The sequence below is a fragment of the Colossoma macropomum genome, unplaced genomic scaffold (genome assembly GCF_904425465.1).
Source record: "Colossoma macropomum unplaced genomic scaffold, Colossoma_macropomum, whole genome shotgun sequence".
Taxonomy (NCBI): Eukaryota; Metazoa; Chordata; class Actinopteri; order Characiformes; family Serrasalmidae; genus Colossoma; species Colossoma macropomum.
In genome coordinates this window covers 39,225,323-39,252,682 of record NW_023494793.1, presented here as the reverse complement: position 1 = coordinate 39,252,682, position 27,360 = coordinate 39,225,323, and the positions used below count along the sequence as shown (strand labels likewise).

Below are 27,360 nucleotides of genomic sequence, written 5' to 3'. Positions count from 1 at the left end.
AATTACATTGTTTAAGTAAATGACATTGTATTGGGCTTTAAATCGAAGTCATAGACATTTGCTCCATTCATAATGCTGTTATGAAGCACAATTCCCAAGTTATTACTATTAGTGTGTTATGATTTTGGTGAACACTTTCTGTTAAAGAAAGCTAATTGAAATGGCACTTCTGTACTTAAGCCCATGTAGGAATATGTATTTTTAATACGGTCTCTGCTTTAAAAGTTCCATAAGGAATGATTCTTCATAAGTGTTTTAAATGGTACATCACTTACGTTTAAGGACCCTTTTGTCAATATAACGTCATTGATTTAAAAACGTATTGGCATAAGCTGCTCATAAATACTGATATATTGCCATATAGATACATTATAAACAAGATATAAGATGCCTCTTGGCATAAATACAGATGCACCCACCACAGCACAGGTTCATTCTGGCTCACTGAAGCTTCACTGATGCAAGTTTAGAAGATAAAGACTCGAATCTGACCTGATAAACTTGTGGTTTTGTGTGTGAAGCTGTTAGCTTTAGCTACTTTTGCTTAGTATCCTCAGTAGCACTAGAGCCAGTTTTAGCTTAGCGAGATGATAAATTACCAGTAATTCCAGCTCACTGATTCTGCACTGAGGCAGGTTTAGAAGATAAAGACTCAAATCTGAGCTGGTAAACTCATGTTTTTGTGTGTGGAGCTGTTAGCTACTTTTGCCTCAGTATCCTCTTTAGCGCTAGAAACTTGCGTCAGCTTAGCGAGAAGCCATAAACAGCTTTACACACAGGCTCACTGAAGCTTCACCGATTCGTGTTTAGAGAGTAAAAACTCAAATCTTGGCTGGAAAATTTGTGTTTTTTGTGTGTGGAGCTGTTAACTTTTTTGCTTCAATATCCTCTTTAGCACTAGAGCCAATTTTAGCTAAGCGAGAGGCTAAATTACCAGCAATTCCAGCTCACTGATTCAGCACTGAGGCACTAAGGTTTAGAGAATAAAGACTCGAATCTGAGCTAGTAAGCTTGTGATTTTGTGTGTGGAGCTGTTAGCTACTTTTGCTTCAGTATCCTCACTGGACTCGAATATGAACTGGTACACTTGTGTTTCTGTGTGCGGAGTTGTTAACTTTAGCTTCTTTTTCTTCAATATCCTCTTTTGCACTACAGCCAACGTTAACTTAGCGAGAGGCTAAATCACCAGCAATTCCAGCTCAGTGTTGCTGCACTGAGGCAAGTTTAGAGAATAAACACTCAAATCTGAGCCAGAAATGAGTGACTGATAGTGGCCAGTGACTCGGAGAGTCGAAATTCTCTGAGTCGACTCTTCTAAGTGGCTCGAAGGACATTTTTATAGCGGCGTGTGTTATACAGGAGAGAGTTTGAGTAGCATGAGTATGTTTAATTGCCAGGCTTTATGATTTTCACATCAGCTCCTGTAAGCACAAACTCTGTTCATAAAAACCGTTTGCGATATGTCTGCCTCTACACCGCACCACTCTGCACCCTAACACTGCTACAGAAAAGCAAACTCGTCATTTTCTTCATGATTAGGGTTGCAATAATCGATTCAAATTGAATGTAAAATTACGTTACAAAAAAAATAAAGGAACGAAAACAAATTGTAATAATATTTTTCAAAGAATTTTATAGAAAGTAGTGTTAAACTGAAGTTTTTTTCAGTTTTTTTTTTCGCTAGTTTCTTATTCAGATTTTCTGTTCCACCTTATTTGGTGCTGCAGTTGCATTCTTGCGCCCGTACACGATTTAAAGCCCATTTCACACCAGACACAGTAACTGCACCACATGATGTACCGCGCAGTGCCGTGCGCAATACACTCCTATATTAATCAGCGTAGCCTTTCACACCGGCCACGCACTTCATGTGGCACCGCGGCAGTAACGCACCCGTGAAGTACAATCATGCTCATGCGCAGCCTGCCAGCAGTTTTTATGCAGAAAGAAATGCAATAAAGATATGCATTATCTATGCTATAATATACAGTCTAGACCAATAAACAAATCAACAAATCTAGTTTTAACTCTTTAACAGGTCGATTGAAATCCCTTAAGTAGGTTAATGTTGTGAACACACAGGCTCCTCCTCCTCCTCTTCATATAGAGCTACATCACCTGCTGAAAAAGCCAGCAACAGTCACGGCAGCTAGTCAAGATTTTATTGTTGATCTGTCATCAACATGAAGTTTATATGAGTAATAAATGGACAATGCAGATGTTTATATGACGCATTGCAGAGTGGTTCCGGATTAACACGCGTGCCGCGTCGCATCTGGTGTGCTGTGGGCGGGAGGTGACTGCTGCATCATTTAAGGTGGAACAGAAAATTCAGATAAGAAAGAGGTGTATAAGTCAACTTTGGCCTCATGAAAAGAGGAATAAAAAACATTCAGCTATCCGGAGTGAAACTTTAAACCTGGTTAACTTTTAAGTCATGTTGGAACTCCATCAATTCCAGCGGCAGGAGTCGAGGGTCAGAGTCGAATCCAGAAAACTTGTGCATCGGTAGTGATTGGTGCTGGAGCGACATGAAGACAGAATCTTTCTGGTTATTAAAGTTAGCGTGTAAGCTTATTTTTGTTTCTGCTTTTCCTTGTCCCATAAAACATAGACAGTACGTGGGGTAGTGGGGAAGGGGCAGAGCTTAGAACACAGGTGGCAAGAAGGTGTTTACAATTTGCATAATTGTGCATATTCACAGGTTGTCCCATTCCCAGCGAGTGTTTAGCTTTCTGGGCACTCGCTTGCCATCTTTAGTAGTTTGTTGGGCAAAACAATATTACATAAAACCTATATTCGATTTTTTTTATTCAACATAGATTAAATTTTTGTTTGTTTTAAATTATGACTTTAGAAGTGCTTTAAATATCGTGCCAGTAATGAACCGTGTATGTAATGCTTCCTTAGGTTGTTGTTTAGCTGTTACTCATTTCTGAAGCTGACTTCAGCTGAAGGAATGTCTGTCTCATTAGGTCATTTCCACAGTGCAAAACTTTCTCCTCTCTCTCTCTCTATCTCTTTTCACTCTCGCTCTCTGTTTATTGCGCCCTCCGCACTCTTTCTGAATCCACATAGCCATTGCCAGTTTTCTCTCTCTCTCTCTCTTTTACTCTCTCTCACTCTCAGTCTTGGCAAAGGGGCATGTTGGCACTCCGCAGCAGGGTTAGTTGTACTTTGTGTGTTCTTGCTTAGATGATGAGAGAGGGAGAGAGAGAGAGGGAGAGAGGGAGAGAGAGAGAGAGAGAGGGAGAGAGGGAGAGAGAGAGAGAAGGATGCCAGAAAGAGCGATCTAAAATGGCTGCCAACAGCAAACTCTCTGCACATGAAATGTCTGCCAAAAAAAGAGCCCGTGAACGATTTCTCACCAGAAAAAGAACTTGAAAAAGTAACAACATGAACGTTAACCTCATGGGACCTCTCTGTAGACTCGCAGGACGTGCTTCAGAGCTTCAGTGTGGAAAGCCAGCACACTTTTGGATCGCTGAAAGTCGAACGTGAAGAATTTTAATTGAGGGAAACGGAAGGAGTGATGAGATGAGGGGCGATTTGTAGATTTGTAGATTTGTGGGAGTGTTTGTGCACTCATTCGTCACTCCGCCGCCTTATTTCTCAAGTTTAGTTGTTTTTTTTTCTGTTTTTGTTTTTGCTTTTCTTGAAAGATTGTTGCTAAGCGGTAAGGAAGCAGCAAGAACTGTTTTCTCTCTCTTTAGACGAAAAGGCAGGAATATGGGAATCGTTTTACAAAATGGCGGCCGTTTCGCTCTGCTCCGCTCCGCTCTGCTCGCGAGAGAAAATGGACGCCGCCGTGTTGCTCTAGCGTGTTTCATTACATCATACTTTCCTCTTCTGGCATTCTCTGTTTTTCTTTTCGTGTGTCACGGCCTGAAAACTGAATATGAAGGAAAAAGGCTTTCTGATTTTCTGTTCGGTTCACAGGCAGCTCTTAGCGCATTTTATGTATCCTTTTTGTTTTTTGGGTTTTATTTCCTTTTTTTTCTTTCTTTTTCAGCATCATTGGCCTTATTGAGTGTGAGCGGTTCGACTGTATGTGAGCCAGCCCCCCAAATCTACCCCCCCCCCACCTCCCTCAACAAACTCCCTCGTTTTATTATTTCTCCTTTTCAGTCAGCCGTGCCAGGGATTTAGTCTGAGGGCTGCTTGCCTAGAAACTGCTGCAACTCTTGGCAGAAGTGTTTTTGGTTATTGAAGATAGCTGACAGAGAGAAACCGAGAGAGAGAGAGAGAGAGAGAGAGAGAGAGAGAGATTGGAGAGCGTCCCTCTGTGTTTCTGGCAGAGCTGCTCTTTTTGGCCCACGGCGATGATGGACATGTCTGTGGTGTGTGTACATATTGTTGGTCAGAATAAGCAACAGTGCTCACCAGCACAGTCCAGTGTCCAGTGACTATTAAAGCTAGGCTGTCAATTCGGACTATAAATGTCAAAACTTGGTCAAAACGTCAGGAATTAACCCAACTCTGTAATAATGCTATCTTCTGCTAGCACCCCTGTGGGACTCTAGTAGTTAATTAGCATTAAGCTAATGGAAATTTGCATAAACATTTTTTGGCAGCACTAGATTAAACATAGATATTTGAAATAGCAGTAGGGGATATACCGGTTCATCCGGTTTAAATTCTTCTCATGGTTTGGGTTTTGTTATTATCGCTATATACCTCAAATAAATGCATATAGCACGACATACGTAAGTGCAAAACATGCTAATTCTCTTTAGTCCAGTTTGTTGTTGAAGGAGCAGATATCAGAATATGATGAGTTAACCCCTTAAATGGCCAGGGCCTTTCAGCAGGCACAACTTCTATAATCCACGAATAGCTCAGGCAAGTCCCTGTAGTTACTGAATAATAAGCCTTAATATGTTATAAGCCTGAGATTTTAAGGGGTTAATGAGTTAAAGTGGGGAAAGAAAGTGGAAGGAAAAGCTGCTCTCTTGTGCTTCTCTGCTAATACTGATAGCATGAATGGCTTGTAATATTTACCCAATCCCATCACCGTCTGACGGCTGTAGATGCAAACACGAATGTGAGACAAGTGACTTGAGAAATTGGGATATAAAAAGCATTCAGAGAAGCTGCTTTGTGCTCATTAGCGTTAGAAAGCAATACTGTTCATTTGTGTTTTTACTGTTTCATCCAGTAAAAATATTTTCCATCCCAGAATAATATGCCAATAAAAATATATGTAAATATATACCAAAACCATCAGAAATCATTATTACACTGTGAAATAAAGCTTTCGGCTTTACCGCCCACTAATAATTTAAAGCTTTTAAAAGACATTCCATGCGTTATTTGAGATATTAGCATATCATTGCTTTCCGTTTTTGTCCATTTTTATTTTGCTACATATTTGTACAAGGCGGCTGCCATTTACATGTGAATTTATTGTTCATGTTAAATGTACTAATAAAACTGCTCCAAAACCTCTTTACAATAACGTGCATTAAAGGCTAAGAACATTTTTGCCCTCTATGGTAAAGTTATAATTTTGGACATACTGCAACAATATATTTTATGTTGTAGTAGTTTCTCAGTGACTCCTTCACTAAAGAGGCCTTTTATAGCGTCTGCTGCTGTTTTGAATTTCTAACAGCCCATAATTTAGGCTGCTGGTATTCACAATCATTGACGTATCCAGGATACCAGACTGCTTTTTGTCCTCACAAAATTGGTCCCACCTACTGAAAATCAGAATGTAATTGATTAATTCCTCTGTTATTATGCTGATAGTAAATCTTATGTATTAGGCCTTCTCTTCAGCTTCTGAAGTCCTAACCAATGGCACAGCCCCTGTAGTTATATCTACCTATAGAAATACACATAGAAAAACAACTCCGGAATGGCCAGTCTTTTATTAATTCAAGGCTTTAACCCTTTTGTTTCCATCCAGAATGTAACAATGAAACACGAGAAGCCCAGCAATATTTGCAGAGTTTAAATACATGCACGATTTTGTTGAAAAAAATAGTCATTAAATTTTTTAGCTCCAAGAAAGATTTTATTTGATAGTAAAAGTGTATTTTCCTTATTACCTTTTTGTTTTTGTGTTTAGTACATCTATTCAAATACATAAATGTCACCATTTTAATAGTTTGAAAGCCATAATATAAAATTATTCTATGATGAAATGATCATATTGCATATTTAAATGCACTGAATATTTATACAAGCAGAAAATCTGCTAGAAATAGGTTGAATAAGCTTATAAAATTCTTATAACAGTGATATTGTATTGAGAAATATATATATTGGCTACATTTAAGATGCTTTTGCTTGCCAAGATATCAGTTTTCTGCAGGGCGGGGATTTGCAGTCAATGACTTCTCGAAGTGTGTAACCCGCAGACATCACCAGACGTGAGCTGTCTCCCCTACTGACACTCTACCGAGCCTGTAGCGCAGAGATTTTCACTTCCTGCTTGTTTGAGGGGCTTTTTGACTTCAGTCTCATCTTCAGTAAGCCACATGCAGGTTCAGTGTGGCTCAGACTGGGTGATTGATTTGCATAGTCAAGAACATTGCTTTTACTGTGACCCTGAAAAACTCTGTACACTCTTATATGGTACCAAAAAGTGTGTTTTTTGGAGTGAAGCTGGAGGAGAACCACATTTAGTCCTCTGAAAAAACCTTTCTATGGATGGTAAATTAAATTTTGAAGCATGAAGAACCTTTTTCAAAAGTTGAAAAGATGCACAGTGTGAACAGTGTAAACATTCTGTAGAACCATACATCCAAACCAAGAACCTTCTACACTCATAAAAATGAAGATGCAGGAAAGGGTTCTTTGGGGAGATGCCATAGAAGAACCACTTTTGATTACCCAAACTCAAAACTAAAAGCATTATGCTTTCAAAAGTTTCTTCACTCCCACAGATCCCTTTTTTTTAAGCATTGTTCTTGAGGGAACCAAAAGTGGTTCTTCTTCGGCATCGCTCAAAGAACCCTTTGTGGCAACTTTAAAAGTGTATAGAAGCTTGTCTTTGCTTTAACAGGATGTTTCAGACCATGTGTCTTGTCCTCCACTGAGGTTTGAGGTGTTTGGAGGGATCTGAGTGGTTTAGATGCTTCTGTTCATTTCAGAATTCATCCTGCTGCAGACATCTGCCATTACATCATCAGTAAAAACATGCGATCCAGTTCCTCTGCCCGTTGTACATGCCATGTGTTTACAAATGAGATGGTTTGCTTTAGATCATGAGCAGTTTCTATATTTCTCCTCTCTTTTGTACGGGGTTCATCTTCACCTTTGTCCCAGGACTATAAAGGCTTTTTATATGTTCTTTCAGTAAACTACAACCTGGCCTTTCTGTTCTTGAGGCTTACCACTGGCTTGTATCTTGCGGTGAACACTCTGAGGTCATGCTGGCGTAGTCAGCTCTTTATGCTAGTCTTTGCCAAAGTGTGCTTTTGATCTCCTCATTGGTTGTTCCTTATGATTGATGGCGTTCTTTAGTCATCCACTGCTGTGATCTTCCATGGTCTTCATGGTTGTTTGCTGTTAATAAGTTCACCAGCACTGTCTTGCATCATTACAATGTTGTAACAGTTGGTTTAGCTAGATCAGGGGTCGCAACCCAAATGTTAAGAGCCATTTTGTCCTTTGAACAAAACTCAAACCAGCTTGGGAGCCACAACATTTTATGTCTGTTTTACCATCCTGGCTGTTAATATGTGTCAGTATGTGCTGATGTACTAGTAAAGCCAAAAACATATAAACGAAAACGCAGACTTACTTTGCTCTGCTTTAAGCTTTAGCTCAGCTATAGCAGCTTTTCTCGCATCTCTGGCAGGAAACTTTTCCTCATAAGTAGAACAGTTTCTTGTAAAATGCCTCTCAACGTTCTTGATAAAAAATAAATTGTCCAGTTAATTTTGGTCATCTGAAATGGAGGGCCTGTGAATAGAGAGGCTACATATGAATGGCTGTGATTCCTATATGGTTCACCAACCATACATGTAAACAGCATCAAATTAAAGGTAGCCTCACCTTTTTTAAACCTGGTCAGTTTGGGTCTGTGGTCATTTTAATCACAATTCCTCATATTATATTATTTAGAAAACATTATTCTACATAATTCAATCTTTGAGTTGTAAACAGACCATTCTAAATGATCTTGTTTCACATCTTAACCATTTTTTTTTTGGATAAATTTTGGTGGAATTCCCCCTTTTAACCTCGCATTTCTGCAATACAGGCCCTAAAACAACAGTTATTTATGGCCCTGTAGGGGGCCTAACGGCCAGCATTCTGCTGGCCTACTTTCTCAGCATCAGCAAATTGACCTTACTGGACAAAACAAGCGTTTCTGTGGGCTGCGATTTCATGTATACGTGTATTTAGAAACGAAACGTGCTTATTATGTGAATAGCAGGCAACAATGGAAACCCAGGGACAATTAAAACCATTATGCAGTCCAATACAATTTGGTGAGTAATTCTCATTCCCACTATTACCAGTGAAGTCATAGATCGTATCTGTGAGGGTAGTGCACTGCTGAGGTCGCGGTCAGCCTCAAACCTTCAGGCCAGGGAGAGCGTGTGAGTGGTAATGGTGCGTTGCGTTCTTTGGGCGCTAAACTCAAACATGTGCAGCAGGCCAGGCTCCCCTTGACTTTGATCTGGACGTGGAGTCTGGCCTATCAGATACACAGCACTCCTATTTATTTATCTGACTTTGCCTTTTTTTTCTTTCTAACTGCCTTCTCTCTGAACCTCTGCCAGAGTCCTCATGGTAAACCTTCCATCCCATGATTCTGCATTGAGAAAAATCCCTGTGCCGCCTCCGACTCTTAAGCCGGTCGGCTTGTTTATCTACAGAGTTTTATCTCCCCGTGCCGCAAAAAAACGAGTTCATGCAAATAAAAAAGGTTTTATGGTTGGATTAGGCTGCTTTGTCCTTATCGCTCCGCTCCGATGTGTAGACACGCTGGCAGTGCAGTCCGATCGCTTTGCCAATAAAGAGATTTGAATTGGATTATGGTCAGGGCTTGCCAAACAAGTTGAAAAGGGAAAAAAAGAAGCGAGGTTTGAATGGGTTTGGTGTGCACTTTGATACCCCGTGTTTCTCATTTCTGTGGTTTATTAAGTGTTTGACTGAGCCGTGCTTTGCAGCTACATCTCTGAATCTCGCATTGATTTATAGAAAACATTCTGCATTCTCACCCATGACTGTCCTGTGCTGTTTTCAGAGGTCAGATTAGAAGGGCTATCTCTATATGTATCAACCACATCTATCCGACATAAAGCATGTGATGTTTACTGGTATGTGAGGCCTATGAGAACATCCTGTACGACTTTGTTCTAACCGTTATGTGTTATTGTGATCATACAGCAATCAGGATGAGACAGGATATTATCTTTTTTTTATAATTATGTTACTCAAATGCAGCCTATCAGTCATGTTTGATGTGTGAAGTCTTTAATTTGTCACTGAAGCTACAAGGCTAATGTAGCTAGAATTTCCTGTATGTCATGATAATATGTCCCACATGTAGTATAGATATATAGAAGTATCTATGTGTAGTAATAATCATGTGTAATAAGTGTCAACGTTTGTCAGTGTTTCATATATATGACATACTATGTAAATATCTATATAAGGCCATGTGTCATATATAAGGGAACTTATAGGTAAAAATAACATATCCCATATGTATTAGATATATGTAAGTACCAGTAATAATAGTGTGGCATGTGTGTGTGTGTGTATATATATATATATATATATATATATATATATATCGCTGTTGTCTGAAGAACACCTCGTATCTCCATTTTTGATGTTTTTCAGTTTTTGATATAATTTAAAAATACCTGTTGCTCTTTACATTGTATGTAAATTTCATGATGATTGAACTAAGAGAAATGACCCAAAACAGCTTGGAAAAATGTCTGGTTCTATTGACTTACATTAAAAGTAAAGTAGGTTTTTTCCTTCTCCTCTAAAGGTATCATTTTGGAGATACGAGGTTTTGTTCCGACAACAGCAATATATATATATATATTCACCATTATGCCTTGCCAATTATCGTGGTGCTAATTCTAGGCCTATATCATCACACTTGCCTCGAACCATGTAGAGTTGTTAAGTAATCTCTAATAAGCTTAGATTATGTGGTTTCTGACGCTGTGTGACGCACTGTCATCTATAAACTTTGTCTTAAATACGTCACATTTTGTCTATTTTCTTGGCTGATTCACCGTGTTTGCGGTAAGGCGAACATCTGTGTAAATTAGAATATTTGCCTGACTGTTCCTTTAAGCCATGCTTTTTTTTTTAACTGTCACAGTGCGTGGCCCTGCATGCTTCTTGCAAAGTCCTTTTGTGCAGTGAACGCCGAATAGCTTTGTGGGTTTGACCTTTACCTGTCACCACCCCCCTCTATGTTTCAATTAAGAAAATCTGCTGAGTCGGAACTTATCCCTCTCTCTCTCTCTCTCTCTCTCTCTCAGAGGCAGCGGAGCAAAGCAGTAGTCCTCGTACAGGTATTGGTTCAGACCAGGAGGACAGTCGAGCCGCAACAATGGGTAAGACTCCATACACATACACGCAGGTCTGTTTTTATACATATGTGCCCCGTATACAGTATCTGTGTAAAAGTATCCAGCCGGCCCTTCTAATGAGTGCATTCAGCTGCTTTAAGGTCGTCCATTGCTGACACAGGCGTTCAGCTGCACAGCTTGTAAAATCTCCATAGAAAAAGGTTTGACCAATAGAATGGGATGTTCTGGGGCAGCTGCTCATGACCCTACGGTCACCATACCCAGTGCCAAGCTTGGGCTACAGGGGTATAAACCCCCGCCCCGGCATTGGGCTGTGGAGCAGTGGAGCAGTGGACCTGTGTTCTCTGTAGTGATGGAGCCCCATCCAGTACCTTTGGGATGAGTCTGTGATCCAGAACTGATCTTCCAACATCAGTACCTGACCTCACTAATGCTCAGTCAAATCCTCACAGCAGTGTTCCGACATCTAGTGTAAAGCCTTCTCAGAAGAGTAGAAGCTGTTACTGCAGCAAAGGGGGACAAACTCCCTATTAATACCCTTCATTTCAGAGGAAATGTTGGATGAGCAGGTGTCTACAAACTTTTGGACATATAGTGTATGTTGTACATATGTAAGTACTATCGATGCACTTTGATGTCAGAATCATGTTGTTATGGACAGATAATTGCTTTAAGACAATTATGTAATGTAGTATATGTAAAGTAATATGTACATGAAAAATAAAATAGCATAGTAATGTCATATAATGTCATACAGGTTAAGTACCTATATGTAATAATAATATTATATAATAATGCATATATGTCCCCTAAGTATTATGTATGTATTATTTTATGAATACATATTTTATAACCCTGACACAAATTTTAATCTCAGTCACCAAAACAAAAGATCGTTCTTTTCACTTTTAAAATGAAACCCTTTTTGTAAAAACACTTTAGGAGCATTTTGATGTTGCTGTTTCTATTTAGTGTTTAGTTTGATCGCCGGTGTCCAGCTGAGTTTCTGTTTGATTTTAAGCTAAAGGTCAAGTTCCAGGTCACTTTGGGCCTGTGTTATTGTATAATAAGCCCAGGCATGATTTAATGCTGCACATGGCTTTGCCTTGTCCAAGTATACGAGCTGCTGATCACAGTGCTGCAGACTGTCTGAACATGTGTGTGGGTGTTGGTGTGTGTGTGTGTGTGAGTGAGCGTGCTGCAGATTCTGTGAAGTTTGCTGCAGTTCATGCTTGTTCATGCCTGTCTTCGCGTGTGTGTGTGATGCAACAGTAAGCACTTTTCTGCACTGTACAAACATCCTGTTTACCCAGCACAACCTACACGGAGCTCGGCGCAGCCTCGAAAACCCTCACAAACCCTCACAGACCCACACCCTGATACACCTCACACACCTCACTGCTCATATGCACACTCCACTACCCACATTCACACACACCTCCTCACTGCTTACACACACAAACACACACCCAACAGCCTAGCAGCCTAGAACACAGCACAAGCTAGTACATATATATTACACACGTTTTTATGTATATATATATATATATGTGTGTGTGTATGTGTTTGTATATTATATGTGTGTGTGTGTGTGTGTGTATGTGTGTATATGTGTGTGTGTATATTATATATGTGTGTATGTGTGTGTGTGTGTGTGTGTGTGTGCATATTAATATATATGTATTAGCTTGTAATATACATATGTCAGTACGTATATGTAATATGTATAATACATGTAAATACCTTTATATAATATATGTATCATACTAATATTGACCATATACATTGTACATATATATTTATGTAGTAATAATGTCCCATATGTGTTAGAATTGTAAGTATCTCTATGTAATAATTTGTCCTGTATGTATATTGTGTGTTTAATATCTACATGAAATTATAATATTATCATTGTTAATAACACTTTTGGTTTGCTACAGATCTATCAGTGAAAGGTTCTTTAAAGAACCATTTTTCCTACATAAGATAAGCCTTACGTAATGGTGTAAAGGTTCTAGGAAGAACCCTTAAACTGGTATACAATCTTTACATCATGTGAATGTTCTTTAAATCTTTAAAGATCCTTTACACTCACAAATTTCTTTTTCAAACTTGTTTCCAAAAGTGGTTCTTTTGTGGCATTATTCAAAGAACCCTTTGTGGTACGTTTATTTGAACGTGACCTGCCAGTTGTAGAGGTCATGTTTATTGTATATTTTAGCCTTAAGCAGTTTTGTGGCATTGAGATTTACACCATGTGATTACTTGTGAGAGAAATGAACGTCCATATACATGACACTGCGCCCCCTGGGGGTCAGTACCCGGCTTCAAACCCAACAATGAACCCACTCAGAAATTTGTTTGTGTTACAATTTTGCTGTATGGGCAGTACTGATCAAAATCAAATTTAATATCACAATATCCAAATATATCACGCTATCAGATGCTGGATAGGTTTACATTAATGAAGTTGGTGAACCAGTGCTTTTAGGGCTGCTGCTCTGCGCTACAAAAATGTCTTGTTTTTAAACTTGTTTTGATTGGACTGTTTTATTGTTTTCTTCTCTCAGCCCCTTCATGCTTAACCCCTTAAAATCCAGGCTTATTACACACTAAGGCTTATTATTCAGTAACTACAGGGGCTTATAGAAGACTGTAATAAAACTTTGGGCCTGTCGGTGGGCCTTAGCCATTTGAGGGGTAAAATGATTTGTTTTAATTGGCTGCTTAGGTAGCAAGAAGTTCAATGTATATTTTTTTATGTCTTTATCAGTAGCATAGTTAGATTTAGTGATTTTGTCCCAGGTTATTTTGATTGAACTGTTTTGTTATGTCATGTTTTTTCTGTGTTCTCGTTCTGTTCTGCTTCTGTTAAAACCAAACTAATGGACATTTTAAACAGAATTGTAAATGATAAGCAGAAAGGAAAGAAAGGAAACTTACTGCTCATTCACTTTGTATGTATTTTGAACTGTTATTTCTAAATTTTCTGAAGCATCCAGTAAATGAAACACTGCTGTTAACTACTTTTGTCTTCAGTCAGTTCTAATAAAACTAAAAATGAATGTGTGAGTATATAACAGTTCTACAGTGCTAAATTTAATGCGCTCCTGTTGCTTTTTTTAATATTCTAGAGCCGAGGTTCCAAACCACCAGTTTGTCACCAATGCAGCAGAAAACGGGGGGGGATTAGTAGCCTGCTGAACTCCACTACTTTAATAAAGACATTGTTATCATAAATACTGTATTTTTAATTAAGACTCGATAGAAAATATGTAGTGTAAGTTGCTTTGAAGCTTCAAGGACCCGAAATCTGTGTGTTCTTTTTAAGTAGTTTAATCTTGCTCTTGTGGGCAGAGAATATACATGTACATACTATGTCCAGTGACCAGTAAGGTGGCCAAGTGAACCAAAATTCTCCACTTTCGATGTAAGCTGGGCAATGCTAATCTTGGGTAGAGCATATGTAAGCAATATCTTTGACAGTCACAAGGCTGATGTGGCTTCTCCCATTCACACAGCTTTAACAAACCACTAGTCTCTGTACTCCAGTCAGAAAAATGCACTAATAAAAAGCTAACCACCCAGTAAAGGCTAAGCTAGAAAGCATAACCAAGCTAGCAAGCTGGCTCATCTGTTTGCCTGACATTTATTGGTTTGCCCAACCAGCCACGCCAGCAGTAAAGTGACTAAGACCCTTACATTCTTTAGGGCGTCACCCTTTCAAAGCTGGATAATGTTTTTAGTGTGTGGACTTCAGAGAATATACATGTACAGACTGTGTCATGTGAATAATTTTCAAATTGACCACTAATGTGGCCAAGTGTACCAAAATTCTCTACTTTTGATATAAGCTGGGCGATGCTAATCTTGGGTAGCAATATCCTCAACAGTCATAAGGCTGGCTTTCTTCTGTTCTCACAGCTTTAACAAACCACTAGTCTCTGTGCTCCAATCAGAAAATATACAGACAGAAAGCTAACCACCAAGTAAAGGCTAACCTAGCAAGCATAACTAAGCTAGCAAGTTGGCTCATCTGTTTGCCTGACATGTATTTGTTCGCCCAACCAGCCACGCCAGCAGTAAAGTGACTAAGAACCTTACATTCTTTAGGATGTCACTTTTTTCAAGCTGGATAATGTTTTTAGTGTGTGGACTTCAGGGCTGATGCAGGCTGGGATTGCCTGCCTGAGGGCTGTCAATCACAGGTGCTCATCAGAGTATTAGGCCATGCACAGACTTGTGGTTTCATGAGTTGCCAGCAAGCTAAATTCACTCCATAAGCTAATATCGTCCCGTTTAGCTAAATAGAACAATGCAACATTTGTCTTATGTTTAATGCGTACGTGTGACTGAAATGCGCTTCTGTCAGGGATTATATACTTTATAGGGCCTGAATTTGCTCTCTTTTGTTGCAGTAAAAGAGCTCGTAGCTCTTTTAAATAGCTAAGCTGCAAAAATATTAGCATGTTTGCATATATACACTTATCCAGTCTACAGCAGTTCAGCCCCATCTTCGCTGAAATTCAAAGGAGTGTTTCAGCCTGCGGTGCTTTTTGAATGAGACGCAGTACAAGGTAGCCAATCAGAACACAGGTCATTTACATATATCACACTTAAAGACACAGTAAGGCACAGTAACAAACCCAAAAAGGGATGAAGAGATGTTGGATATGGTCATGTAACACTTTTTTAGTAGATAAACTCACACAAACATCACCGGTAGGCCTCAAGGGACTATATTAAATGCAAGAAAATGTAGAATAAGAGCCGTTTAACTATGCTTAACAGTAAAATCATGTGCATTGCTGACCCCACAAACCATCCCCACGCTCCACCATCGTCACAAATGTTGCAAAAGCAGCTCAGGTTGGGAACCCCTGGTCTAGAACATCCGCTGATCTAGCTGAAAGAACTTAAAGATTCGACTGGGATTATTTAATTATAATGATGTAATGATACAACTGCCACATTGTTCTGATTCCCTTTTCCTCTTTCGCAGATGGGCCTGAGTTTCAGGAGAGCTTTGTCACATCGGGAGTGTTCAACGTGACAGAACTGGTGCAAGTGTCCAGAAGTAAGAGGCTCATGTTTTCTCCTCTAAAGCTCAGAGCAAGTTGGCTCAACGTTCTCCAACAGTCATCAGTAAACCCGAACACTGGACTGATGTGCTCAACTGCTGGGAAGTGTTCAGAATGTTCTCTCCCCTTCACACTTTGGCTTATCAGTTCTTTTCTCTGGACGTTGTAAAAAGCCAACACTGCCAGCGTTAGAAAGCTAGTGTTCGTTGGACAATGTTGGGTCAGTGTGCTCTGAACTTCACCTTTTAACATTCTATTCAAAGACTATTTCTGCTTTTTTTAATCTACTCTTCTTCTTTAACCTTCTGGGGTCTGAGGTAGTTTTTCACGTTTTTTTAAATTTGCCTTTAAAGGCACTTAAACATCGTCTCTATTTTCCAAAACCACTGCAGCAACTTCAGTGGCTGTAAACTCTACATGCCATTTCACTTGTGGATATGTTTGAACTGTATTTCTGCTGTGCATTATCACAAATATGTAGAAAAATATATAGAAACTTATATAAAAGAATTTGATATATGGGGCTCACATTGTGCCCGTATCACGGAAACCAGAATTTCCCATGTTGTTTATAAATTTTAAGTGATATGTCAACATTGTTAAAGCTTTAAAATGTACCACTGATTCCCCAGTCTTTACAGTCCATATATAGAAACTGAGCTTGGTGTGATTTCATTAGCCAAGTTTACTTGCAGCCTGATAACCCGGTAATAATCGGACTAATAGCTCAATCACAATGGAATACGTCCATGTAAACACCTCAATCAGAATAGACTAGTCCGATTGATGCCATTTGAAATACAATTCTTATCCGCTTGAACGAGGTGGGTAGTCTTATAATAAATAAATAAACAGTAAATAATCTGTTAAATAAAAGAATAATTACCATGTAAAAGCCAGTACCTGACTACATTCTGAATCAGGAAGTTTAAATACATTCGGCACATGTATGTTCGTGTCATAGTGAATGTTTCTAACGTTCAACGATCCGTTAATAATCAGACTGATAGCTCAGTCAGAATAGACTAGTGGGTACGAGGTGGGTAATCCTGTAAATAATCCGTTAAATAGAAGAATGATAACAACTGTAACCACCAACTATAATGTAAACGCCTGTATCTGATTACATTCCCAATCGGAAAGTTTAACTACTTTTTCTGCATGTGTGTCACCTCATAGTGAAGTTTATGCTTTGAGCTTTAAAAGACGGCAGTTGGACGGGCGTCCAGCTTATGTGTCTCAGAACACGACGTGTTTATGTGGGGTTTAGGAATGCAGATGTTTGTGGTGCAGTTCATTAATATCTATAACTGGATTTATTTTATGTAACCTTTACTTAATATACTGTCTGAATACTTTTGTCCATTCATTTACTTAACATAGCTTTGTTTGTGCTTATAAATACATGCTTCTGCAAAGTCACAAGATTATTTTCATAAAGATTATTTTTGTAACGATTATTTTTGTAAAGATTATTATTGTAAATTAGTGGATATTCGCCCTAGAAGTATTCAGTGTCTTTCTCCTCACTATATTTCTGGATTTTAGTCAACATTTAGTTAATGTTTAGTCACTGTCACTAAAGCTTTGTGGAACAAGTGTGTTCTGTTTTACTCACAAAATTCATGTTCAGAATTCCAAATTTTACATTTTCATGCGCGGAGATGTTGCGGTATTCCCAATACTCTCTAAATACTCCATGGCTGATAGTATGTTCGGATTAGAGTGGACGTGTCTCCCAGCTGGGAGGGCCGTGTTTATCCAGCCAGCCTGAGCACAGCTGGGGCCTGCGTGCGCTGCCAGTGGACAGCCATAACTCACATGATTACAGCTGACTCTGACGCAGCTCACATTACTGCAGAGCTGTAAAGCTGGAACGACCTCAATCGCTTCAATATGAACCATCTCAGCCTCATTCCACAGAGAATGAAACGGGCATCTGTATTCCCCATCCTCATCACTCCCCGCGGCCTCGCGCGCTCACACGTGTGCCTTCAGATTGGACTTAATTGTATGTATTTCCCAGCAGATTGTAATCAGATGTGACACCTCTCCTCCAGAAGAGACAGAACGCTGCCAGTCTGTCAAACGTAATTGATCATATTTAGGTGCAATTATGCTCGATCCCACTGGGCTCTCCACCATCTGACTGTCAGCGGAGATGGGAGCTGAACGAGGGAGTGAACGAGGGGGCAGTGGTCTGAGTCTGTCAGGGAGAGAGTGATGAGATTCGCTCTAAAAATGATGATCTTGGCAAGTCAAGCATCTTAAGTGCGTGCAATATATCTACTGTTTCTCATTAGAAGATTGTTGTAAGAATATTATGAGATTATTCAACCTGTTTCTGGACATTTTTACTGAAGTAAAGTGATCTTATCAGGTGAACTCAGTGCACTGACTATTAATTTTCCCTGTTTAAGAAATAATGACTGAAGGAAATTAGATTGCCAGCGCAGTGAGATCACTTTGCTCGATAAGATCACTTTCTTAGTCTGAGTGAGTGGGTGAGTGTGAGGCAGAGTGAGTGAGTGAGAGAGAGTGAGAGAGAGTGAGTGAGTGAGCGAGTGAATATGAGTGTGTGTGAAATCACTTTGCTCGATAAGATCACTTTCTTAGTCTGAGTGAGTGAATGAGTGAGTGGGTGAGTGTGAGGCAGAGTGAGTGAGTGAGAGAGAGTGAGTGAGTGAGCGAGTGAATGTGAGTGTGTGTGAAATCACTTTGCTCGATAAGATCACTTTCTTAGTCTGAGTGAGTGAATGAGTGAGTGGGTGAGTGTGAGGCAGAGTGAGTGAGTGAGAGAGAGTGAGTGAGTGAGCGAGTGAATGTGAGTGTGTGTGAAATCACTTCACTCGATAAGATCACTTTCTTAGTCTTAATGAGTGAATTAGTGAGTGAATGAGTGTGAGGCAGAGTGAGTGAGTGAATGAATGTGAGGCAAAGTGAGTAGTTGAGCGAGTGAGTGAGTGAGCAAGTAAATGTGAGTGCGCGTGTGAGTGAATGAGCGAATGAGCGAATAAGTGAGTGATTGTAAGAGTAAAGGAGTGAATGGGTGGGGAAAATGTGTTGTGAATTAGTAGATGTATTCGACTGGGAGGTGGTGAGGGAATGAATTAACAAGTGAGTGAGTAAGTGACTGAGTGAATAAATGAGCAAGTCTAGGAGTGAGTGCAAGAGTGAGGTAATGAATGAGTGAGTATGGAAATGTCTGGGTGAGTGAGCAAGTATGGGAGTGTGTGAGTACAGGAGTGAGCCTGAGAATGAGTGAGCGAGTTTGGAAGTGATTTAGGGAGCAGGTATGGGGGTGAGTATGGGAGTGAGCAAGCAAGTATGCGACAGGTATATATAGTTTTCAAATATTTCATTAGTTTTTAGTTTTATTTAGTTTTTCATTTGGGTTTTGGATTCAGGTTAGTTGTATTTCATCTTAAGGTTGCATTAATATTTAGTAGTAATAGTTATTATTCTCTGAAAAGTAATAGTTTTAGTTTAGTTTTTTTTTAGTTTCAGTTTTAGTTTTAGTTTTTTAGTATTATAATGAACGCAGTTGTAGTAGGTATTTTATAAGGGTAGAATAAAAGTAACACAATAGTAGACTGAGCTTGGCTCGGCTCCTTAAAGATGGCCAAACACAGAAAGGATCCACTTCTGAACTCTCAGTCACAATTCTTCTCAGTAATTGTGTCCTTCTAATTTTGCTGTGGATGCTATAGTTTTAACTTTAGTTTTCTTATTTTTGAAAACTGTCATTTTTTATTTTATTACAGTTAATAAGCACATTGTTGTAATAGTTTTAGCTATAATAACCCTGGTATGGGAGTGAGTGGGTAAGTGTGAGTGGGATAGAGAGTGAGTGTAGGAGTAAGCAAGTATGGGAGTGAGTGAATATGGGAGTGAGTGAGCGAGTAAGAGTGTAAGTGATTGAGCAAATATGGGAGTGAGTGGGTTAGTGAGTGAGTGTGGGACTGAGTTAGTGAGTGTGGGAGTGAGTGATGAGCGAGTGAATATAGAAGTGAGTGAGGAAGTATGGCAGTGAGTGAGGGAATTGGTTAGTGAGTGAGTGAGAGAGTATAGGAGTGAAATAGTGAGTATGGGAGTGAGCTAGTATGGGCGGCCGTGCGAGTGAGTGAGTGAATATGGGAGTGAGTGGGTGAATGAGTGAGCTAGTGTGGCCAAGTATGGGAGTGAGCGAGTATGTGAGTGAATAGGTAAGTGAGTAAGTATCTGAGTGAGATGGTGAGTATGGGAGCGAGTGAGTGTGCACGTGTTTGATTGTATAAGCGAGTGAGTGCGGAAGTGAACAGGTATGAAAGACAGTGAGCGAGCGAGTAAGTGAGTGAATATGTGAGTGAGTGAGTGAGTGAGTATGGTAGTGAGTGAGCAAGTTTTTGAGGAAATGAAAATGGGAGTGAGTGTGCTAGTGTTTGATTGTATAAGCGAGTGGGTGCGGAAGTGAACAGGTATGAGAGACCTAGTGTTTGATTGTATAAGCAAGTGTGGAAGTGAGTAAGTAAGCAAGTGAGTGACTGAATATGGGAGTCAGTGAGTGAATGAGTGAGTGAGTGAGTATGGGAGTCAGTGAGTGAGCAAGATATTGAGGGAATGAATATGGGAGTGAGTGTGCAAGTATGTGATTGTATAAGTGAGTGAACTGGTGAGTGAATGTCGTTGTAAGTACATGAGTGAACTAGTGACTTAGTGTGTAATCGAGGATGGAAGGCTTTTCTGCTCACGGCACCTGGTGTGTAGTCTGATTGTTTTGCCTGTCAGATGCAGAGTGATGGATGGGGAGTGAAATTAGATAGTAAAAGCATTCATTAAGCAGCTGTCAGCTGGCTAAATAGTGCAGCCTGTTCTGATAAAGTCACACTATATCCTTCTTACCACCAGCACCACCACCACACAGCCCGTCAGTTGATGCTATTGCCTGCCCTCAAGTCCATTTCTGTTTTTCAATTTTACCCCACACCACCAGCCCTTCACTAGAACAATAGCACAAGAGGGGCAGTTTTTGCCTCCCGCCAAGTTTGAAAGTTAGCTAGAGGATGGCGGGAATGGTGGCAGGCATTCCTCTGGAATTCTGGGAATGCCTTTGTTTTCTGTTTTTTGGAATCAGAATACAGGACATGTCAGTCCAGTCAGTAGAGCCAGCCAGTCACTTTGGTTTAGCGAATTAGCACAGGCATCATTTAAAGTGGGTATGTCGGGCATCTGTGAAATGCTCCATACTGTGTCAGTTTTGGATCGTTTAGGCATTGGAACCAATTTAAGGACTCATCAGTATCAAAGTCAGAGCATTTCAAATGGGACACTATTAGGGAATACATTTTTGCGAGGGAACCACTTTAGGTTGTGACCCAGCATAAAACCAATGAAACTGTAACACTAAACTGAAGTGAATGGAAACACAGTTAATCACTAGGACTGCTTGGACTGGACTTTTCATGCCCTTCCCAAGGACCCAAACTATCAACAGGCATTGCTGATGTTCATCTTTAAACAAGGCTGAAATTGGCTTCCTATTCCTTCTGAATCCAACATTCCGTTCCACCCTAAATACTTTAGACTTTAGAATACACAGCGCCAGAGTGTAACTGCGGCACCATTTAAGGTGGAAAGGAAAATTTTCAAAAACAATCTGGACTGGGTTGCACCAAGTTTGCGTAAGTTTATACTTAAGTTTTGGCATAAAGTCTTTACTAAGTCCTTAGTTAAACTAGTTAGTTTCAAACTATCCTTTTACTAAATTTGGCTGCACCACAAATCCATAAGTCGCATCTTTACTATTGATGATTAACAAATGCGTTCGTCGCTCTAACATGGCGATAACATGTTCAGAACCAATCAGTAACCCCGCTGCTATGGAAACACAGAGGTAGTTGGCTCTGACTTCTCAATGGAAAAAAAAAATCAAAAACAAGATCTAGAAGAGAGTACAGGTTAAACTAAATAAAACTTATTATTTATAGCCATTGCCTGTTTGGTCATTAATATTTCCCTTGGACAGCCAAATATGCAGATTTTTAAACGACAGTTTCTGGCTGACCTACACAACAGCAGATCAGTTTAAACGTGTGGGCAGCTGTGAGCTGGAGCTGTGGGTGTTTAGCTTCATGCTCAGAGTTAAAATCAGGGTAATTAGAGTTGTAAGTAAAATCACAGTGTAGTGTTTAGAATTTTTCGCTTAACCAAAAAATCATGTTTCTGGTCTTTTTTTGAGCTTTCTATGTGGTTTCTGATGGTTTCCCTAACACGTACACCTTTTCAGGGGGGTGTAAATATTTAGTAACTACTAAGCTCAACTTTAAAACTAGTTTGTGTGGTGCAGCTCATTCTGATTTAGTAATGCATGACCCTGAACCGCTGCTCATCTTCTCAAAATGTGTTTAGATTATCTACACATACAATACTGAAACTTTCTTCTGTAGTAGTGGTCTGGGAATTAAATATGTGGTCTCTTGGATGTGGAGTCAGCTCCTTATTCACAGTACAAACTGTACTTATTTATTTATCAATATGAATTGAATTGAAATAAACAAACTGTCACTATGCTGTATTCATACATTTATATGCAACAGGATTATCATTTGTCAAAACGAAGTGGCGCCCATGGGAACCGTCAAATTAAACACCCCTGAGGTGGAATTTAGTGCTGTGTGTCAATACCTCACAGTGGACGTAACAAATCAGATTCTGCAATTAAATTATGCCGCATTTAGGAGTCCCTGCAGACCTCAAAATGACTGGAACGGACTCCACGGTCTACAAAGATCTGCTAAACCAGCATATACTTTTTCTTTAGTACTTTGTTGTTGTAGGAGTCAACGCAGTCTGAGATTTGTGTCGACTCTCAGAACTGTCTGTAATTATATAGAGATTCTCATTATGTTAACCCAGAGGGATGGAATCTGCATAAAGAGTTTGTTTTTGCAATATGTGACTGTTAAAGCATTTCGCTGTGTTGATTTAGTCTCCAAATAAAATTTGCGTCCTGAGAGACGGCCGGGCGTGTTTTCGCTAAATGCTCAAATCTTCTTTTGGCCTGCTTTTTTCCCAGATTAATTTAGCTGAGCCAGGGAAGAAAGTAGTGGGAGCACTGCATATTTACCTACTGCAAATACACCAGAAGATATACAGCATCACATTTAAGTGTATTTCTCTGCTTTACCCCTCATTGCATGAACACTGTTTTCATATTCATACTAACAGATCATCATGAAAGGCTCCTAAGAGTATTGACATTCATGGATGTAACTCTCGTTTTCACTGTGATACGCTCCTAACAGCAGTCGCTGGTTTTCACTAGTTACAGTGGTTTAGATCTGTGTCTCATTGTTACTCTGATAGGCCTCTAACAGTAGACATTGGTTATCATTGGTTAATCCAGGGGTCAGCAACATGCAAGCTGCATGTGGCTCTTTTACTGCTCTGTTGTGGCTCCACAGCAGAATTAGATTTGTAGGTAAAAATAAAATAATCCTTCTTTACGGTAAAATAAAGCTCTGCTGATCGTTCAACACAGTTTAACAGTAAATGGTCTTAAACTCTGGAGTTAATGTAGAACTGCTAATTCACCCTTTAACCCTGAAGGTTGGCACACAGGCTGTTGGTCACTATAGCAACGCAGACAATCTTGTTAGTAGCTAACGAAACAGCAAAGAGAGAGATTTAAGACGAACATCGATAATTTGGAGGCAAATGGACTTCTTTGTGTTTATAATCACTCCAGCTGGTTTCCTGATACAATTAATCTGCAACGATAAATTGTCAAACACTAAAAAGTCGCTAGGCTGTAGTCAGCTTCTTAGTCGCCTGCTTCTTGTTCAAATTGTCCTGTTCCACCTTAAATGGCGCGTCAGGCACAAGAAGCTGGCGAATGAGAAGCGACTTCAGCCTCGAAAAAAAATGTTAAGAGACATTTTACAAGAAACTTTTACTGTTCTACTTTTGCGGAAAAGTTTCCTGCCAGAGATGCGAGAAAAGTGGCTGTAACTAAGCTAAAGCTTAAAGCAGAGCAAAGTAAGTCTGTGTTTTTTTTTATACTATATTTTTAGCCTATACTAGCACATCAGCACATACTGAGTCATATTTACAGCCAAGATGTTGAAATTAACATAAAATATTGTGGCTCCCAAGGTGGTTTGATTTTGGAGGGACAGAATGGCTCTTCTCAACATTTTGGTTGCAGACCACTGGGTTAATCTAAATACTTCTTTCCAGTAACAGGCTGGTTTCTTTTTTTCTTTTTCTCTATATTTAATACTTTATATTCATATATTGCTCTTGTTGAGTTATTGTTTTGCTGTCCAGTGTTGACCAGAGGAGGATGGGTTCCCCTTTTGAGTCTTGGTTTCTCTCATGGTTTCTTTATCTTGCTCTTGAGGCGGTTTTCCTTGCCACTGTCACCTTTTGCTTGTTCGGACCCAGATTTACTGTAAAGCTGCTTTGTAACAACGCCTGTTGTAAAAAGCACTGGATAAATAAACTTTGACTTGACTTAACTTGATTTAACTGTCTGCGTGTGTGAGCGTGTGGTAGAGTGAGACTCTGCGGTTAGATGGAGCTGGAGTGATTGGCTGCCTGGGGAACAGCTCTGGCGAAAGTGCTCTGTTAATAAGCATTACCTGCTGGAACAAACAGGCCATTGTTTTCATTGTCTATATGAGTTGAGCATAGAGCCCAGTCTTGTTCCGTATGCCTCATACTACAACACTGTCCACACTGCCTCATGCTGAAATGCTGTCTTTTATAGCTGGAACCTGTAATAATGCCTCATGCTGCAACATTGTCCTTCGTGGCTGCAATCTATAGCACTGCCTAATACTATAATGCTGTCCTTTAGGGCTGTAACCTGTAAAACTTGCCTCCATCTACAATGCTGTGCTTTATGGCTGTAACATGTAAAACTGCCTCAATCTACAATGATGTCCTTTAGGGGTGTAACATGTAACCTTGCCTCATACTAAAATGCTCTCCTTTAGGGCTGTAACCTCTAAAACGGCCTCATACTGCATTGCTTTTCTGTAAGGCTTTAATCTATAACACAACCTCATACAGAGTTGTTGGCCATCATTGTTGACTGTAACCTATAACTCCACATCATATTGCAACATTTTTTTTATGTCTGTAACCTGTAGCAATGCCTCATGCTACAATACTGTCCTTTAGGGCTATAACCTGTAAACATTGCCTCATACTGCAATGCTGTCCTTTATGGCTGTAACATATAACACTTCCTCATACTACAATGCTGTCCTTAAAGGATTCAACCTGTAAAACTGCCTCATTTTAAAATGGTGTCCTTTAGGGCTGTAACCTGTAACACTTCTTCATACTACAGTGCTATCCTTAATGACTATAACCTGTAAACTACCTTATACTAAATGCTGATCTTTAAGTCTGTAGCCTATAACATAGTCTCATGCTACAAGGCTGTCTTTTAAGGCTGTAACATGTAAAACACCCTTACACTTTAAGGCTGTCCTTTAGGGCTGTTAATGATAACACTGCCTTATTCTACAGTGCTCTTCTATAGGGCTTCAACCTATAACACCGGTTCATATTACAGTGCAGTCCTTTATGTTTGTAACTTGTAAACTGTCTTATACTACAGTGCTATCCTTTAGGGCTTAGACCTAAAACATTAGACTCCCGCCCCTTTCTCTGGCCACTATGCTCTGATAAGAGACCTCCTGAAGATGGTAAATGACAGATGCTCGGATTAGAGCAACCAACAAACCAGTGATACAGCTTTATGTATCATTGTTGTGTTTTTCAATTATTTTAATACTTTCTTCATTTTTGGATTTTATAAACTTTGTAATCTATCTAAAAATCTGTATTTTGGTATGATACCACTGTTACACTGTTTTAGACAGTATCTTGCCCATCTCTAATTTCAGCTTCTGTGTTTTTATGTGTAGCACCCGTGGTGACGGGAACAGGGCCAAACTTCTCTCTTGGGGAGCTGCAGGGGCACCTGGCCTACGATCTCAACCCCACAGGCGTGGCCATGAGGAGAACCCTACCCAGCACGTCCTCCAGCGGGTCAGCACACACACACACACCTGCCTCAGTTACTGCATGCACACACACTCTTCTTAAAAGAACCAGTAAACACACTCACCCACACACACATAATGACCCACTATAGACACTCAACACACATGTGTAAACCCCACTGCCCCCCCCCCAACTCACACACACACACACACACACCAAGCTTCATCCAGCTCTCAGATCATTTCCCACATGTACTGTAATCCTTCACAGCCTGCGTGATGCTGAACTGCAAGTGTGCATGTACAGTAGCATTCAGACGTTTGGAATCACTCGCCATATTATGGATGTTCTAGGTATCATAACTTAATTCTGGATAATAAGTTTATTAAAAGTTAATTCTCCATGTTGTACAGCTTTCTTGGTCATCTGTCCATCCATCTATTTATCTATCTATCTATCTATCTATCTATCTATCTATCTGTCTAGATATCTAGATATCTGTCTGTCCATCTATCCTTCCATCTATCTATCTATCTATCTATCTATCTATCTATCTTAATTGATTTTATGTTGTTGGAAACATTCATTGTCTGTCTGTCTGTCTGTCTATCTATCTATGTATCTATCTAATCATCCTAATTGATTTTATATTACTGGAAACATTGATTCCAAACTTTTGAACGGTTCTAAACACTGCTGCGTGAATATGTGTATGTAATGTGTGTGTGTGTGTGTGTGTGTGTGTGTGTGTGTGTGTGTTGTTGAGGTGGCTGCAGGCTCTATGATTTATCTGCTCTCTCTCTGTTCCAGACTCTCCAGCTCTGATTAATGCTCTTATTTTCCATTAAACGCACTGCAAAGCTAAAACAAAGTGAGCCTGTTGGCAGCCTGCTCCATCTGAGTGGCTGGGGAGCGCAGAGCGGGAGATCCAGTAGCCAGTATCCAGACAGAGTGTGTCTGTCTCGTAGCATTTTTCCACAGGACGGCACGTCTATGGTTACAACCTCTGATCACACATTTTGTCTGGGGATTCACGCTGATATCAGCTCATATAGGAATCTGCAGATAACTTTTTAAATAAAAATTATCAACATCAGACAAATGTTTACATTTAATGTATGTTAAGCTGATACAGTTGTATGCAAACGTTTGAACATCCCCTGGCCAAATTACATATTTGTTGAAGTGAAAATGTTAACACATTCTCTACAGAGGTCAGAAAGAAACAGTAAATGGAATGTGACAAGGGGATGCCCAAACCTTTACATATGACTGTATTTGATGATATTTGTTGGTATTTATTGTACTAAAGAAGAGCAGAATGCTGGTTAATCTGACATATGAGGCCTTTAGTTCAGCTCCTGAAGTCCTAACCAATGGGAGAGCTCGCATGGCTGTGTCTACAAAGATACCAGAGAGAAAAACAATCTTGATTGGATAGTTTTCCGTTGGACTTTTCAAGAATTTAACCCTTTTGTTTTGAACCAAAACTTACTGAAATAACAGTATTACTGCAATAGAGTTTGTGTACAACATACATGATGATTTTATGAAATAAAAATAAACTAAAAAAGAGTATTACAAGAATAATCACAGAGTTTAACTAACGCAAGTATAATAATTCTATTAAATAAAAATATGAGGTGTCAGAACGTACGGGGTGATACTACAAATGTACAGTGCAGACCACTGATTGGTCAAACATAACCAGACCGTAGTTTCTTTAACAATAAAAGCCAGAGTGTGTGTGTGTGACT

General features: G+C 39.6%; 1 protein-coding gene across 4 annotated transcripts in view; it reads left to right on the top strand.

Annotated features, from left to right (window-relative positions):
* The window catches only part of nfic (nuclear factor I/C), a 228,030-nt gene that overhangs the window by 143,155 nt on the left and 57,515 nt on the right, over positions 1-27,360 (top strand). For all 4 annotated transcript variants that reach the window (XM_036579516.1, XM_036579515.1, XM_036579514.1 and 1 more), the window contains exons 3-5: positions 10,473-10,547; positions 15,526-15,600; positions 25,525-25,648. In XM_036579516.1, the coding sequence (XP_036435409.1) occupies positions 10,473-10,547; positions 15,526-15,600; positions 25,525-25,648 (274 nt within the window). The remainder of the gene's footprint in view (positions 1-10,472; positions 10,548-15,525; positions 15,601-25,524; positions 25,649-27,360) is intronic.